The 15,443-nt window shown below is 46.5% G+C and overlaps 1 protein-coding gene across 6 annotated transcripts in view; it reads left to right on the forward strand.

The window, feature by feature from the left end:
- maptb (microtubule-associated protein tau b) overlaps positions 1-15,443 on the forward strand; it is a 709,263-nt gene that overhangs the window by 365,421 nt on the left and 328,399 nt on the right. For 3 of the 6 annotated variants that reach the window (XM_085966678.1, XM_085966672.1, XM_085966676.1), the window contains one exon: positions 14,959-14,997. The exons of 2 other annotated variants lie outside the window; for them this stretch is intronic. In XM_085966678.1, the coding sequence (XP_085822804.1) occupies positions 14,959-14,997 (39 nt within the window). The remainder of the gene's footprint in view (positions 1-14,958; positions 14,998-15,443) is intronic. One more of the 6 variants, XM_085966674.1, reaches the window with a different exon arrangement.

Raw genomic sequence — 15,443 nt, forward strand, 5'->3', positions numbered from 1 at the left:
CCTGGACGCCAAACTGACACTTGGCTTTGTTGAGCTTCAGTCCATTCTGGCGTATGCTCTGTAGCACTTTAGTCAGTCTCTCATTGTGTTCTTTCAATGTGGAGCCCCAGATGATGATGTCATCAACATAGACCCGAACTCCTTCCAGTCCTTCAATTATGTGTTCCATCGCTCTATGAAAGATTTCAGATGCAGATATTATCCCGAAAGGCATTCTGAGGAAACAATACCTGCCAAATGGTGTGTTGAAGGTACAGTATTTGGTGCCCTCTTCATCCAGTTTTAGTTGCCAAAATCCTTGTGAGGCATCGAGCTTTGTAAAGTATCTGGCACCTGACATTTCACTGGTGATTTCTTCTCGCTTGGGAATCTGGTAGTGTTCACGTTTTATGTTTGCATTTAAGTCCTTTGGATCCATGCATATTCTTAGATCATTGTTCTTTTTCTTTACACATACCATCGAGTTAACCCAGCCTGTTGGCTCTTCGACTTTCCTGATGACTCCTAGTGTGGTCATTCTGTCCAGTTCATTCTTGAGCCGGTCACGCAGGGGTGCTGGAACTCTTCGTGGAGCATGTACCACTGGCTGAGCATCCTCGTTTAGCTGGATCTTGTAAATGAATGGTAGAACTCCAAATCCTTTGAACACATCCTGGAAATTATTCACTACAGAATCCACCGAGTCATCTGGTCTGCTTATGGCACAGTTTATAAGATAGACTCTCTTGACCAGTTCTAAGTCCTCACAAGCTTTGTCACCCAGCAGTGAATCAAGTCCTTCAGCCACAACAGAAAACATGAGATGATGCACCTTGTCTTTGACTGTCACTTTAAGTCTGCATACACCTAAGCTATCTATTTTCTGTCCATTATAGTCCTTCAGTAGTACTGACTTTTTCTGTATTTTGGGCTTTTCTTTCATATTGTTAATGTCACTCATACTGATTAAGTTTGCTTTTGCCCCGGTGTCTAGTTTCAATGTAACTAATGCTCCATTTATCTGCAGTGGGATCATCCATTTGTCCTCTTTTACTGCATTAACTTTATGTTCAGCATTGTTAATTCCTGAGGGCTGCACATTTTCTGTATCCTTTTTGATATTGTCACATGACACCATTCCTACAAAACATGTTTCACTTAAATCAGTGTCCTCAATCACATTAACTCGTTGCCCTTTCTTTGTTTTTACTTTTGAAAAGCATTGTTTGGCAAAGTGATTCTTTCCATGACATTTTGTGCACATTTTTCCAAATGCTGGGCATTGTTTTAACTGGTGTTTGTAACCACAGTGTTTACAATTAAAAATTTCATCCTCCGATTGCTTTTCATTTCTGTTCTGCCCACGTTTCTTCCCCTTGTAAGACACAGCACCGACAGCAGCATTATCACTCATTACAATCGCATCATTATTGATGTCACTGAAAGTCTTTGCGTGCTTTCGAGCTAGCTCGCTGGCTTGGCATATTTTCACAGCAATTTCCAATGTTAGTTCAGTTTCTCTCAACAGATGTTCCCTGACTCTTTTATCATGAATACCAAACACAATCTGGTCACGAATCATGGATGCTTTCAGCTCAGAGAAATTACATGTCTGTGCTTTCAGTTTCAGATCAGTCATAAAGCTTTCAAAAGTCTCATTTTGCTGCTGTGTCCGAGAACAGAAGATGTACCTCTCATAGGTTTCATTCTTTTTGGGAGAACAATGTGTATCAAACTTCTTTAGAACATCATCTAATTTTTCTCTTTTCTCCTCTGGATTAAATACAAATGTATTAAATACCTCTATCGCCTGTGGGCCTGCAACCGTGAGCAGCAACGCTATTTTCCTTGCGTCTGGCTTCGTACCGTACCCGATGGCAGCAATGTAGAGTTCGAATTGTTGTTTAAAAGTCTGCCAATTGTAGTCGATATTTCCTGTGAGTTTCAAACGCTCTGGTGGCTTCAAATTCTCCATGTCGCGTTGCACAATATTCAGCAGATCTTACCAATCCTGGTACCATGTTATGTTCATTAATAACTCGTCATTTTTATTAAGAACAGCTAGCTTTTGCTAGACACTTTATTGAGCACATGTGGACTAGGTACAGTATCTGTAGAGGCATCCATCTTGACTGCTGCCTTGTGGGTAGCCTGGTGCATCGTGGGTAGCCCACTCTTATATACATACAGCACCACCTAGTGTACCATTCCAGAATGACAGGTTACTGATCATTACACACGTATTCCCAGCTATCTTGCGGCAGTGATCAGAAGCTTTAACTCTGGCCCAGGGGCACCACAGGCAATTACAGCGGCCCAATTGCCTGAATCAACTAACTCAGCACAGCCTGGGGAATGAAGCTCTGGACATTCTGCTCTGTATGGCTCAGGCACTCAAGCATTGTGCCCTCGGGAGACTCCCAGCTTAATCCCTAACCCCGGATGATCATCCCCAAATCCCTGTCCATTCCTGCCACTGTCACTGTTACAGTCACATCTGGATCTAGTAATGAGCCATGTATCCATGCACAGAAACCTTGAACCATAACATAAGAAATAAGAGCAGGAGTCGGCCATTCAGCCCTTCGAGCCTGCTCCTCCATTCAATAAGATCATGGCTGATCTTCTACATCAACTCCACCTTCCCACACTTTCCCCGTATCATTACACAGGATATACCGCACAGAAACAGGCCATTTGGCCCAACCAGTCCATGCCGGCGTTTATGCTCCCGTCGAGCCTCCTCCCGTCTTTCCTCATCTAACTCTATCAGCAAACCCTCTATTCCCTTCTCCCTCATATGTTTGTCCAGCCTTCCCTTAAATGCATCTCTGCTATTCGCTTCAACCACTCCCTGTGGTAGCGAGTTCCACATTCTCACCAATCTCTGGGTAAAGAAGTTTCTTCTGAATTCCTTATTTGATTTTTGGTGACTTAAGAACATAAGAAATAGGAGCAGGAGTCGGCCGTTTGGCCCTTCAAGCCTGCTCCATCATTCAATAAGACCATGGCTGATCTTCTACCTCATCTCCACTTTCCTGCACTATCCCTATATTCCTTGATTCCCTTAATATTCAAAAATCTATTGATCTCTATCTTGAATATAATCAACAGCTGATCCTCCACAGCCCTCTGGGGTAGAGAATTACAAAGATTCACCACCCTCTGAGTGAAGACATTTCTCCTCATCTCAGTCCTAAATGGCCGACCCCTTATTCTGAGACTGTGACCCCTGGTTCTAGACTCCCCAGCCAGGGGAAACACCCTCCCAGCATCTACCCTGTCAAGCCCTGTAAGAATTTTGTATGTTTCAATGAGATCACCTCTCATTCTTCTAAACTCTAGAGAATATAGGCCTAGTCTACTCAATCTCTCCTCATAGAACAATAGAAACATAGAAACATAGAAGATAGGAGCAGGAGTAGGCCATTCGGCCCCTCGAGCCTGCTCCGCCATTTAATGAGATCATGGCTGATCATCCAAATTAAGTACCCGGTCCCTGCTTTCTCCCCATACCCCTTGATCCCTTTAGCCTTAAGAAATATATCCAACTCCTTCTTGAATATATTTAATGAATTGGCCTCTACTGCCTTCTGTGGTAGAGAATTCCATAGGTTCACCACTCTCTGGGTGAAGAAATTCCTCCTCATTTCTGTCCTAAATGGCTTACCCCTTATCCTTAGACTGTGACCCCTGGTTCTGGACTCCCCCGCCATCGGGAACATCCTTCCTGCATCTAGTCTGTCCAGTCCTGTCAGAATTTTATAAGTTTCAATGAGATCCCCTCTCATTCTTCTGAACTCCAGCGAGTACAAGCCCAATCGACCCAATCTCTCCTCATACGTCATCCCTGCCATCCCAGGTATCAGCCTGGTGAATCTTCACTGAACTCCTTCCATGGCAAGAACATCCTTCCTCAGATAAGGCGACCAAAACTGCACACAATACTCAAGATGTGTTCTCACCAAGGCCCTGTACAACTGGAGCAAGACATCCTTGTTCCTGTACTCAAACCCTCTCGCTACGAAGGCCAACATACCATTTGCCTTCTTAACTGCCTGCTGCACCTGCATGCTTACCTTCAGCGACTGGTGCACAAGGACACCCAGGTCTCGTTGCACTTCCCCTTCTCCCAATCTATTGCCATTCAGATAATAATCTGTCTTCCTGTTTTTGACACCAAAGTGGATAACCTCACATTTATCCACGTTATATTGCATCTGCCATGCTTCTGCCCAATCACCCAACCTGTTCAAATCATCCTGGAGTTTCTCGGCATCCTCCTCACAGCACACACGCCCACTCAGCTTTGTGTCGTCTGCAAATTTGGAGATACTAGTTCCCTTGTCTAGATCATTAATATATATTGTGAATAGCTGGGGTCCAAGGACCGATCCCTGCGATACCCCACTAGTCACTGCCTGCCACTCGGAAAAAGACCCGTTTATTCCAACTCTTTGCTTTCTGTCTGCCAACCAGTTCTCTATCCAAGTCAATACCTTGCCCCCATCCCATGTGCCTTAACTTTACATGCTAATTTCTTATGCGGGACCTTATCGAAAGCCTTCTGAAAGTCCAAATACACCACATCCACTGGTTCTCCCTTATCTATTTTATGAGTTACATCCTCAAAAAATTCCAGTAGGTTAGTGAAGCACGATTTACCTTTTGTAAATCCATGTTGACTTCGTCCGATCCTGTCACTGTTTTCCAAGTGCTCTGCTATTACATCTTTTATAATGGACCCCCCCCCATCGAAGGAAATAGTCTGGTGAAACTTCATTGCACTCCCTCTATGGCAAGTATATCCTTCCTTAGGTAAGGAGACCAAAACTTTGACTATACTCCAGCTGTGGTCTCACCAGGGCCCTATATAATTGCAGTAAGATGTCTTTACTCATACTCAAATACTCAAATCCTCTTGTAATAAAGGCCAACATACCATTTATATCTTATATTGATGGCCTCTAGTTTTGCTCTTCCCCACAAGTGGAAACATTCTCTCTATCAAAACCTTTCATGATTTTAAAGACCTCTATTAGGTCACCCCTCAGCACCCAGTCTGTTCATCCTTCCCTGATAGGTGTACCCTCGCATTTCTGGTATCATAGAAACATAGAAACATAGAAGATTGGAGCAGGAGTAGGCCATTCGGCCCCTCGAGCCTGCTCCACCATTCAATGCGATCATGGTTGATCATCCAAATTCAGTACCCTGTCCCTGCTTTCTCCCCATACCCCTTGATCCCTTTAGCCTTAAGAAATATATCCAACTCCTTCTTGAATATATTTAATGAGTTGGCCTCAACTGCCTTCTGTGGTAGAGAATTCCACAGGTTCACCATTCTCTGGGTGAAGAAATTCCTCCTCATTTCTGTCCTAAATGGCTTACCCCTTATCCTTAGACTGTGACTCCTGGTTCTGGACTCCCCGGCCATCGGGAACATCCTTCCAGCATCTAGTCTGTCTAGTCCTGTTAGAATTTTATAAGTTTCAATGAGATCCCCTCTCATTCTTCTAAACTCCAGCGAGTACAAGCCCAATCGACCCAATCTCTCCTCATACGTCATTCCTGCCATCCCAGGTATTAGTCTGGTGAATCTTCGCTGCACTCCCTCCATGGCAAGAACATCCTTCCTCAGATAAGGCGACCAAAACTGCACACAATACTCAAGATGTTGTCTCACCAAGGCCCACAACTGCAACCTTGTAAATCTTCTCTGCACCCTCTCCAGTACCTCTATATCCTTTTTATAAATATGGCGACCAGAATTGCACACAATACTCCGTGTGGTCTAACCAAGGTTCGATACAAGTTTAGCGTAACTACACTACTTTTCAATTCTATCCCTCTATAAATAAATCCTAGTGCTTGATTTGTTTTTTCTATGGCCTTGTTAACCTGTGTCCATACTTTTTGTGATTTGTGTATTTGTACTCCTAAATCCCTTTGTTCCTCTACCTCATTTAGATTCTTATTTTCTGAGTAATATGTGACCTTCCTATTTTTCTTACCAAAATGTAATACCTCACATTTATCTGAGTTTCACTTGCCAATTATATGCCCATTCTTCGAGTTTATCAATGGCCAGTAATTTCCGGTAGGAGGCTTCCTGTGTGCAGATGCCTCCTATCGGGAAAAAATCTACGCCCTTACCCGAGGGCTCCCGAGGTGTGGACTCTTCCGCTCCCGGGCCTCTCCTGGTGCGTGGGCGCAGAGGCCCAGGTATCCCAGGGGCGCAGGTGGTTTGCAAGGATCCCTGGGATCACGTGGGCCAGGCGAGCCAATGGGAGAAGAGAATCCCCATTCATACTTTTGACAGATAGACATCATTTAAAAAAAAAATCACATTTTTAAAATGAGTTAAAATTACATTAAATTAAATATTTTAAATAAAAATTAAATTTTTTGAAAAAAATAATTAAAGTTTTTACGGAGCTAAAAATAAACTTACCTTTTTTAAAGTATTTTTAAAATATAAATGAATGAAAAAAATATATATATTTTACTTTTTTTAAACTCTTATGCTGGTAAAAGCAGGCCTTACGCTGCTTTTATCAGGCGTAAGATTTTTAAGGGTTTTCAGCGGTTGAACTATTTGCCCCGCAGAGGCCCTTCTCCAGGGCAGGTGTCCGATCTGTCAAGAGGATTCTTGACAGATCAAAAGTGCCTGTTTTCAGCACATGCGCTTCACATGCCTGAAACCGGCACTTGTGAGGTCCCTACGGGTGTGTACACACCTCGTACACACCTGTAGGGATTGGAAATTATGGGCCATTGTCTTCTTGTAATTTGTTGCAGTCCTCCTCAGTATTGGCTATCCCCCCCCAATTTGGTGTCATCTGCAAATTTAGAAAATGTGTTTTTGATTCCAAGGTCTAAATCATTAATGTAAATTATGAACAACAGTGATCCCAGCACTGATCCTTCTGTCACTCTGAATAACTTCCCTTTACCCCTACTCTCTGCTTTCTGTCTTGAAGCCAGCTAGCTATCCATTCTGCTACTTGTCCTCTGACCCCGCATTCCCTGACCTTATTCATTAGTCTATTATGTGATACCTTATCGAAGGCTTTTGAAAATCTAGATAAATTACATCTACTACCTTACCCTTGTCTACTCTCTCTGTTACTTCTTCAAAAAATTCAATTAGTTTGGTCAAGCAAGACTTTCCCTTTTGAAATCCATGCTGACTATTATTATATTTTTCATTTCTAGATGTTCTTCTATTTTATGCAGCACAGTGGCATAGTGGTTAGCACTGTTGCCTCACAGCGCCAGGGACCCGGGTTCCAATCCGGCCTCGGGTGACTGTGTGGAGTTTGCACATTCTCCCCATGTTTGCGTGGGTTTCCTCCGGGTGCTCCGGTTTCCTCCCACAGTCCAAAGATGTGCGGGTTAGGTTGATTGGCCATGATAAAAATTGGCCCTTAGTGTTAGGGGGGATTAAATACACGGGGTTACGGGGTTACGGGGATAGGGCTTGGGTGGGATGGCTGTCGGTGTAGGGACCGGGTGCTAGGGTTTGGATGATCAGCCATGATCTCGTTGAATGGCGGAGCAGGCTCGAAGGGCTGAATGGCCTACTCCTGCTCCTAGTTTCTATGTTTCTATGTTTATCCTTTTGTAGGGATTCCATTATTTTTCCAACCACTGATGTTAAGCTAACTGGCCTATAGTTCCCTTGACATATTCTATCTCCCTTCTTAAATATAGGTATTACGTCAGCTATCCACCAGTCCTCTGGCTCTACACCTTTTTCTAATGAATTACTAAATAAGTGTAGTAATACCTCTGCTATTTCTTCCCTAGATTCTTTTAAAATGCGTGGATGTAATCCGTCCAGACCACGGGTTTTATCCTCTTTGAGTTTCATTAGTTTATTTAGTATATCTCCTCATTTTATTTTAAATGCAGTTAACTCATTACTAATCTCATCATCCGATGTCCTGTCCACTTGTTCTATCTCCCTGGTAAATACTGAAGCAAAGTAATTATTTAATATCTCTGCTAACTCTCTATTGCTACCTGTGGTATTATCCTCTCCATCCCTTCGTGGCCCTATTCCCATCCCGACCTTCCTTTTTTATTTATGTGCCTGTAAAATATTTTACTATTTTGTTTTATGTTCCTTGATAATTTAATTTTGTAGTTCCTCTTTGCCTTCCTAATTGTTTTTTTGACTTCTCTCCTAATCCCTTCATAATCTCCCTTATCATGCTCTCCCCTGCTGCCTATGTACTTAATGTATGCCTCTTTCCTTACCCTCAATATTTCCCTTATGGCTTTCTTCATCCATGGCGTCTCATTAGTATTTAGCTTGTTCTTGTTTATTAGTGGAACATATTTTTCCTGGACTCTGTTGAAAACTGTTTTAAATGTTTCCCATTGCTGTTCTACATTGTTGTTTGCCAAAACTGTTGCGATTTTATTTTCCCAAGTTCTATTCTCAGCCCCTCAAAATCAGCTTTTCTCCAATCTATTACCCTGGTCTTTGTCATACCTATGTCCTTCTCAATTATTATCTTAAAGCGTATTATACTGTGGTCACTATTGCCTAGATCTTCCCCTACTTCTACTTCTCTTATCTGCACTGATTCATTCACCATTTGTCTGCATATTTCTTCCTCCATCTCCCTTCCACTATTAGGTGGTTTGTAGACTGCCCCTATTAGTGTGATTGATCCTTTATTATCTTTTATCTCTATCCACATGGATTCTATTTCTGTCTTGCTGCTAGCTGCGTCACTTTTTCTACTGCCATTATGTTATCCCTAATAAGTATAGCTACTCCACCTCCCCTTTTCCTATCTCTAACATTTCTAAATATGTTATATCCTGCAATGTTTAATTCCCAGTCCTGATTTTTCTGTAGCCATGTCTCAGTAATCCCTACTATGTCTGATTCCTTGTAATGCATGATTGCCTCCAGCTCCCATGTTTTATTACAGACACTGTGTGCATTGCTGTACAGGCAGATGAACTCATTTTTAATAGCAGTTCCTCTCACTTTATTTTTAACCATCTTTTTAAACTCCAGTTCTATAACTCTATTTATTCCCTGGCCATCAATTTCCTCCCTTACTTTGCTTTTTCCTATGCTCTCCTTTCCTGTTTTGTTTATATCCCTTGAATCGCTTAATATCCAAAAATCTATCGACCTCTGTCTTGAATATACTCAATGATTGAGCCTCCACAGCCCTCTGGGGCAGAGAATTCCAAAGATTCAGAACCCTCTGAGTGAAGAAATTTCTCCTGATACCAGTCATAGATGGCCGACCCCTTATCCTGAGACTGTGACCCCTAGGTCTAGACTCCCCAGCCAGGGGAAACATACTCCCAGCATCTACCCTGTCAATCCGCTTTATACATTTCAATGAGATCACCTCTCATTCTTCTAAACTCTAGGGAATATAGACCTAGTCTACTCAATCTCACCTCATCGACAATCCCCTGTTAGTTTCTAAATAGTCTTTCCCTATTCATTCTATCAAAACCCTTCATCATTTAATAACCATTATCAAATCTCCTCTGAGCCTTCTCTACTCCAGTGGCTATAATCCCAGTATCTCGAGTGTCTCCTCATCCCTCAGACTGATACATCAAACAGGATTCCAGGCTGGGATTCAGTGTTGCTATGGCTTCACATTGCCATGGTTTCCTCAGTTAGCAAGGGCGAGAGTGGTCACACACTGATTGACCCAGACGGCCATAGTTCGCAGTCCTATAGCTCGGCCCAGTGGGGTGAGAGGACTGAGACTGTGTGTGACTGAGCTGGCTGTGTACAGGGCCAGCTCCTGATGGTTCACTGGCCTGTGCACCGAGCAGGAACCACACTAACTGCTTTGTTCCTTCAGTTTATTCTCCGATCCTGGGGACGGCAATTCATTCAAATCCCACTGGGGCTCAGAGGAGAACATATCGTATCACAGGATCAGCTAATGAGAACAGCAAATGAGATGACAGCGGAGAATAAAAAGAGAACAGGAGCAAACAGTAAATAATCTTAAGATTACAAATACCCTTCTGGAGACTGGAGTGTGGAATCTATAAATTACATTTACTGACATTTGATCCATTGTTTTAAAATAAATCTCTGTCATTGTCTCTTCCGCAGTCTTCTTGATGCCAGGGTGGCCATTTAATAACTGGAATTCCGTTCACTCCGTCTGTCCCCCCCCCAACATGTTCCCCACCATCTGTTCCCACCATCTGTTCCCTCCGTCTGTCCCCACCGTCTGTTCCCCTCCGTCTACTCCCCACCGCCTGTTCCCCTCCGTCTGTCCCCACCGTCTGTTCCCCTCCGTCTGTTCATTAAGATGGAGAGTGAAATAGTTGACTCAGAGACGAAGGTCCTGGATTTAAATAAATGAGACTACGATGGTCTGAGGTGCGAGTTGGGTAGGATTGATTGGGGAATGTCACTCAAAGGGTTGATGGTGGATGGGCAATGGCAAACATTCAAAGATCGCATGGATGAACTACAGAATTTGTTCATCCCAGTTTGGCATAAAAATAAAACAAAAAAGGTGACTCAACCGTGGCTAACAAGGGAAATTAGGAATAGCATAAGATCCAAGGAGAGGACATATAAATTGGCCAGAAAAAGCAGTAAACCTGAGGATTGGGAGCAGTTTAGGATCCAACAAAGGAGGACAAAGGGATTAATTAAGAGGGGGAAAATAGAGTATGAGAGTTAGCTTGCAGGGAGCATAAAAACTGATTGTAAAAGCTTTTATAGATATGTGAAGAGAAAAAGATTGGTGAAGTCAAGCGTAGGTCCCTTGCAGTCAGAATCAGGGGAATTTATAATGGGGAACAAAGAAATGGCAGACCAATTAAATACATACTTTGGTTCTGTCTTCACAAAGGAGAACACAAATAACCTCCCAAAGATGTCAGAGAACATAGGGTCTAATGAAAGGGAGGAACTGATAGAAATCAGTATTTATAGGGAAATGGTGTTAGGGAAATTGATGGGATTGAGGGCCGATAAATCCCCAGGGCCTGATAATCTACATCCTAGGGTACTTAAGGAAGTGGCCCTAGAAATAGTAGATGGTCATCTTCCAAAATTCGATAGATTCTGGAAAAGTACCCATGGATTGGCGGGTAGCTAATGTTACTCCATTGTTCAAAAAGGGTGGTAGAGAGAAAACGAGGAATTACAGACCGGTAAGCCTGACATCGGTAGTGGGGAAAATGCTAGAGTCCATTATAAAGGATGTAATAGCAGAGCACTTGGAAAAAAGTGACCAGATCGGACAAAGTCAACATGGCATTACAAAAGGTAAATCATGCTTGACTAATCTACTGGAATTTTTTGAGGATGTAACTCATAAAATAGATAAGGGAGAACCAGTGGATGTGGTGTATTTGGATTTTCAAAAGGCTTTCGATAAGGTCCTGAAGAGAGATTAGCATGTAAAATTAAGGCACATAGGATTGGGGGCAAGGTATTGACTTGGATAGAGAACTGGTTGGCAGACAGAAAGCAAAGAGTTGGAATAAACGGGTCTTTTTCCGAGTGGCAGGCAGTGACTAGTGGGGTACCGCAGGGATCGGTCCTTGGACCCCAGCTATGAACAAAAGATATTAATGATCTGGACGAGGGAACTAGATGTAATATCTCCAAGTTTGCAGATGACACAAAGCTGGGTGGGCATGTGTGCTGTGAGGAGGATGCCGAGAAACTCCAGTATGATTTGGACAGGTTGGGTGATTGGGCAGAAGCATGGCAGATGCAATATAACGTGGATAAATGCGAGGTTATCCACTTTGGTGTCAAAAACAGGAAAGCAGATTATTATCTAAATGGCAATAGATTGGGAGAAGGGGAAGTGCAACGAGACCTGGGCATCCTTGTGCACCAGTCGCTGAAAGTAAGCATTCAGGTGCAGCAGGCGGTTAAGAAAGCAAATGGTATGTTGGCCTTCGTAGCGAGAGGGTTTGAGTACAGGAACAAGGATGTCTTGCTGCAATTGTACAGGGCCTTGGTGAGGCCACATCTTGAGTATTGTGTGCAGTTTTGGTCGCCTTATCTGAGGAAGGATGTTCTTGCCATGGAAGGAGTGCAGCGAAGATTCACCAGGCTGATACCTGGGATGGCAGGAATGACGTATGAGGAGAGATTGGGTCGATTGGGCTTGTACTCGCTGGAGTTTAGAAGAATGAGAGGGGATCTCATCGAAACTTATAAAATTCTGACAGGACCGGACAGACTAGATGCAGGAAGGATGTTCCCGATGGTCGGGGAGTCCAGAACCAGGGGTCACAGTCTAAGGATAAGGGGTAAGCCATTTAGGACAGAGATGAGGAGGAATTTCTTCACCCAGAGAGTGGTGAACCTGTGGAATTCTCTGCCAAAGAAGGCAGTAGAGGCCAATTCATTAAATATATTCAAGAAGGAGTTGGATATATTTCTTAAGGCTAAAGGGATCAGGGGATATGGGGAGAAGGCAGGGACAAGGTACTAAATTTGGATGATCAGCCATGATCTCATTGAATAGCGGAGCAGGCTCAAGGGGCTGAATGGCCCACTCCTGATCCTATCTTCTATGCTTCTATGTCCCCACCATCTGTTCCCCTCCGTCTGTCGCCACCATCTGTCCCCACCGTCTGTCCCCACCGTCTGACCCCACCGTCTGTTCCCCACTGTCTGTCCCCACCATCTGTTCCCCTCCGTCTGTCCCCACCATCTGTCCCCACCGTCTGTCCCCACTGTCTGTCCCCACCGTCTGTCCCCACCATCTGTTCCCCACTGTCTGTCCCCACCGTCTGTTCCCCACCGTCTGTCCCCACCGTCTGTCCCCACCGTCTGACCCCACCGTCTGTTCCCCACTGTCTGTCCCCACCATCTGTTCCCCTCCGTCTGTCGCCACCATCTGTCCCCACCGTCTGTCCCCACTGTCTGTCCCCACCGTCTGTCCCCACCGTCTGTCCCCACTGTCTGTCCCCACTGTCTGTCCCCACCGTCTGTCCGCACCATCTGTTCCCCACTGTCTGTCCCCACCGTCTGTTCCCCACCGTCTGACCCCACCGTCTGTTCCCCACTGTCTGTCCCCACCGTCTGTCCCCACCGTCTGTCCCCACTGTCTGTCCCCACCGTCTGTCCCCACCGTCTGTCCCCACCATCTGTCCCCACCGTCTGTCCCCACCGTCTGTTCCCCACCATCTGTTCCCCACCGTCTGTCCCCACCGTCTGTCCCCACCGTCTGTCCCCACCGTCTGTTCCCCACCGTCTGTTCCCCACTGTCTGTCCCCACCGTCTGCCCCCACCGTCTGTCCCCACCGTCTGTTCCCCACCGTCTGCTCCCCACTGTCTGACCCCACCGTCTGTTCCCCACTGTCTGTCCCCACCATCTGTTCCCACCATCTGTCCCCACCGTCTGTCCCCACCGTCTGTCCCCACTGTCTGTCCCCACCGTCTGTCCCCACCGTCTGTTCCCCACTGTCTGACCCCACCGTCTGTTCCCCACTGTCTGTCCCCACCATCTGTTCCCACCGTCTGTCCCCACCGTCTGTCCCCACCGTCTGTCCCCACTGTCTGTCCCCACCGTCTGTCCCCACCGTCTGTTCCCCACTGTCTGTCCCCACCATCTGTTCCCCACTGTCTGTCCCCACCGTCTGTCCCCACCGTCTGTCCCCACTGTCTGTTCCCCACCGTCTGTCCCCACTGTCTGTCCCCACCGTCTGTCCCCACCGTCTGTTCCCTCCGTCTGTCCCCACCATCTGTTCCCCACCGTCTGTTCCCCACTGTCTGTCCCCACCATCTGTTCCCCACCGTCTGTCCCCACCGTCTGTTCCCCACCGTCTGTCCCCACCGTCTGTTCCCCACCGTCTGTCCCCACCGTCTGTCCCCACCGTCTGTTCCCCACCGTCTGTTCCCCACCGTCTGTCCCCACCATCTGTCCCCACCGTCTGTTCCCCACCGTCTGTCCCCTCCGTCTGTCCCCACCGTCTGTTCCCCACCGTCTGTTCCCTCCGTCTGTCCCCACCATCTGTTCCCCACCGTCTGTTCCCCACTGTCTGTCCCCACCATCTGTTCCCCACCGTCTGTTCCCTCCGTCTGTCCCCACCCTCTGTCCCCACCCTCTGTCCCCTCCGTCTGTCCCCACCGTCTGTCCCCTCCGTCTGTCCCCACCGTCTGTCCCCACCGTCTGTCCCCTCCGTCTGTCCCCACCGTCTGTCCCCACCGTCTGTCCCCACCCTCTGTCCCCACCATCTGTTCCCCACCGTCTGTCCCCACCGTCTGTCCCCACCGTCTGTCCCCACCCTCTGTCCCCACCATCTGTTCCCCACCGTCTGTCCCCACTGTCTGTTCCCCACTGTCTGTCCCCACCGTCTGTCCCCTCCATCTGTCGCCACCGTCTGTCGCCACCGTCTGTCCCCACCGTCTGTCCCCACCATCTGTTCCCCACTGTCTGTTCCCTCTGTCAATCCCTTCCACCTGTTCCCCAGCATCTGTTCCCCTCCGTCTGTTCCCCACCGTCTGTCCCCACCGTCTGTCCCCAACGTCTGTCCCCACCATCTGTCCCCCACCGTCTGTTCCCCTCTGTCTGTCCCCACCATCTGGTCCCCTCTGTCTGTCCCCTCCTTATGTTCTCACTGTCTGTTCCCCACTGTCTGTCCCCACCGTCTGTCCCCTCCATCTGTCGCCACCGTCTGTCGCCACCGTCTGTCCCCACCGTCTGTCCCCACCATCTGTTCCCCACTGTCTGTTCCCTCTGTCAATCCCTTCCACCTGTTCCCCAGCATCTGTTCCCCTCCGTCTGTTCCCCACCATCTGTCCCCACCGTCTGTCCCCAACGTCTGTCCCCACCATCTGTCCCCCACCGTCTGTTCCCCTCTGTCTGTCCCCACCATCTGGTCCCCTCTGTCTGTCCCCTCCTTATGTTCTCACTGTATGTTCCCTCCATCTGTTCTCTGTCATCGATTCTACTGTTTTTTTCTAACATCTTGATTTCTTTTCATGAGCAGCGAGAATGGAGCAGAAGAAGTCGGGAAGAGGTGAGAGAGGTTTGTGTGTGTCTGTCGATGTCACGCAGCTCGTAGTCTGATACAGCTGTTTCTAACTTCTGGAGTCACCGTCTCCCTTAACACTCACACACTGACCCATACAGTTACCTCCCTCGCTATATAGCTGTGCGCCTGTGCGTGTACAATGAATCGGAAGTGCTTGGCTAGCATATCCTGCCCCTGAATGTGATCTCCTATAGCAGTAGTGTGGCCCTGGTTATCTAGTGTCTCAGGTCCGCCCTGGAGCTTTGTGATTCCAGGTTTTGCTGTCCTAAGAACAGATAGGGACCAAATACAGAGAGCGATAATGGGCATGGACTGACCTGGGAAGAGCGACCAAAGACAGAGAGTGATGAGGAGCAGAGACTAATCAGGGAAGAGTGACCAGAGGCAGAGAGTGACCAAAGAGAGAGTGACCAGGGACAGAGAGTAACCAGAGATAGAGA

The sequence above is a fragment of the Somniosus microcephalus genome, chromosome 24 (genome assembly GCF_052327205.1).
Source record: "Somniosus microcephalus isolate GS21.2 chromosome 24, FLI_Smic_1.0, whole genome shotgun sequence".
Taxonomy (NCBI): Eukaryota; Metazoa; Chordata; class Chondrichthyes; order Squaliformes; family Somniosidae; genus Somniosus; species Somniosus microcephalus.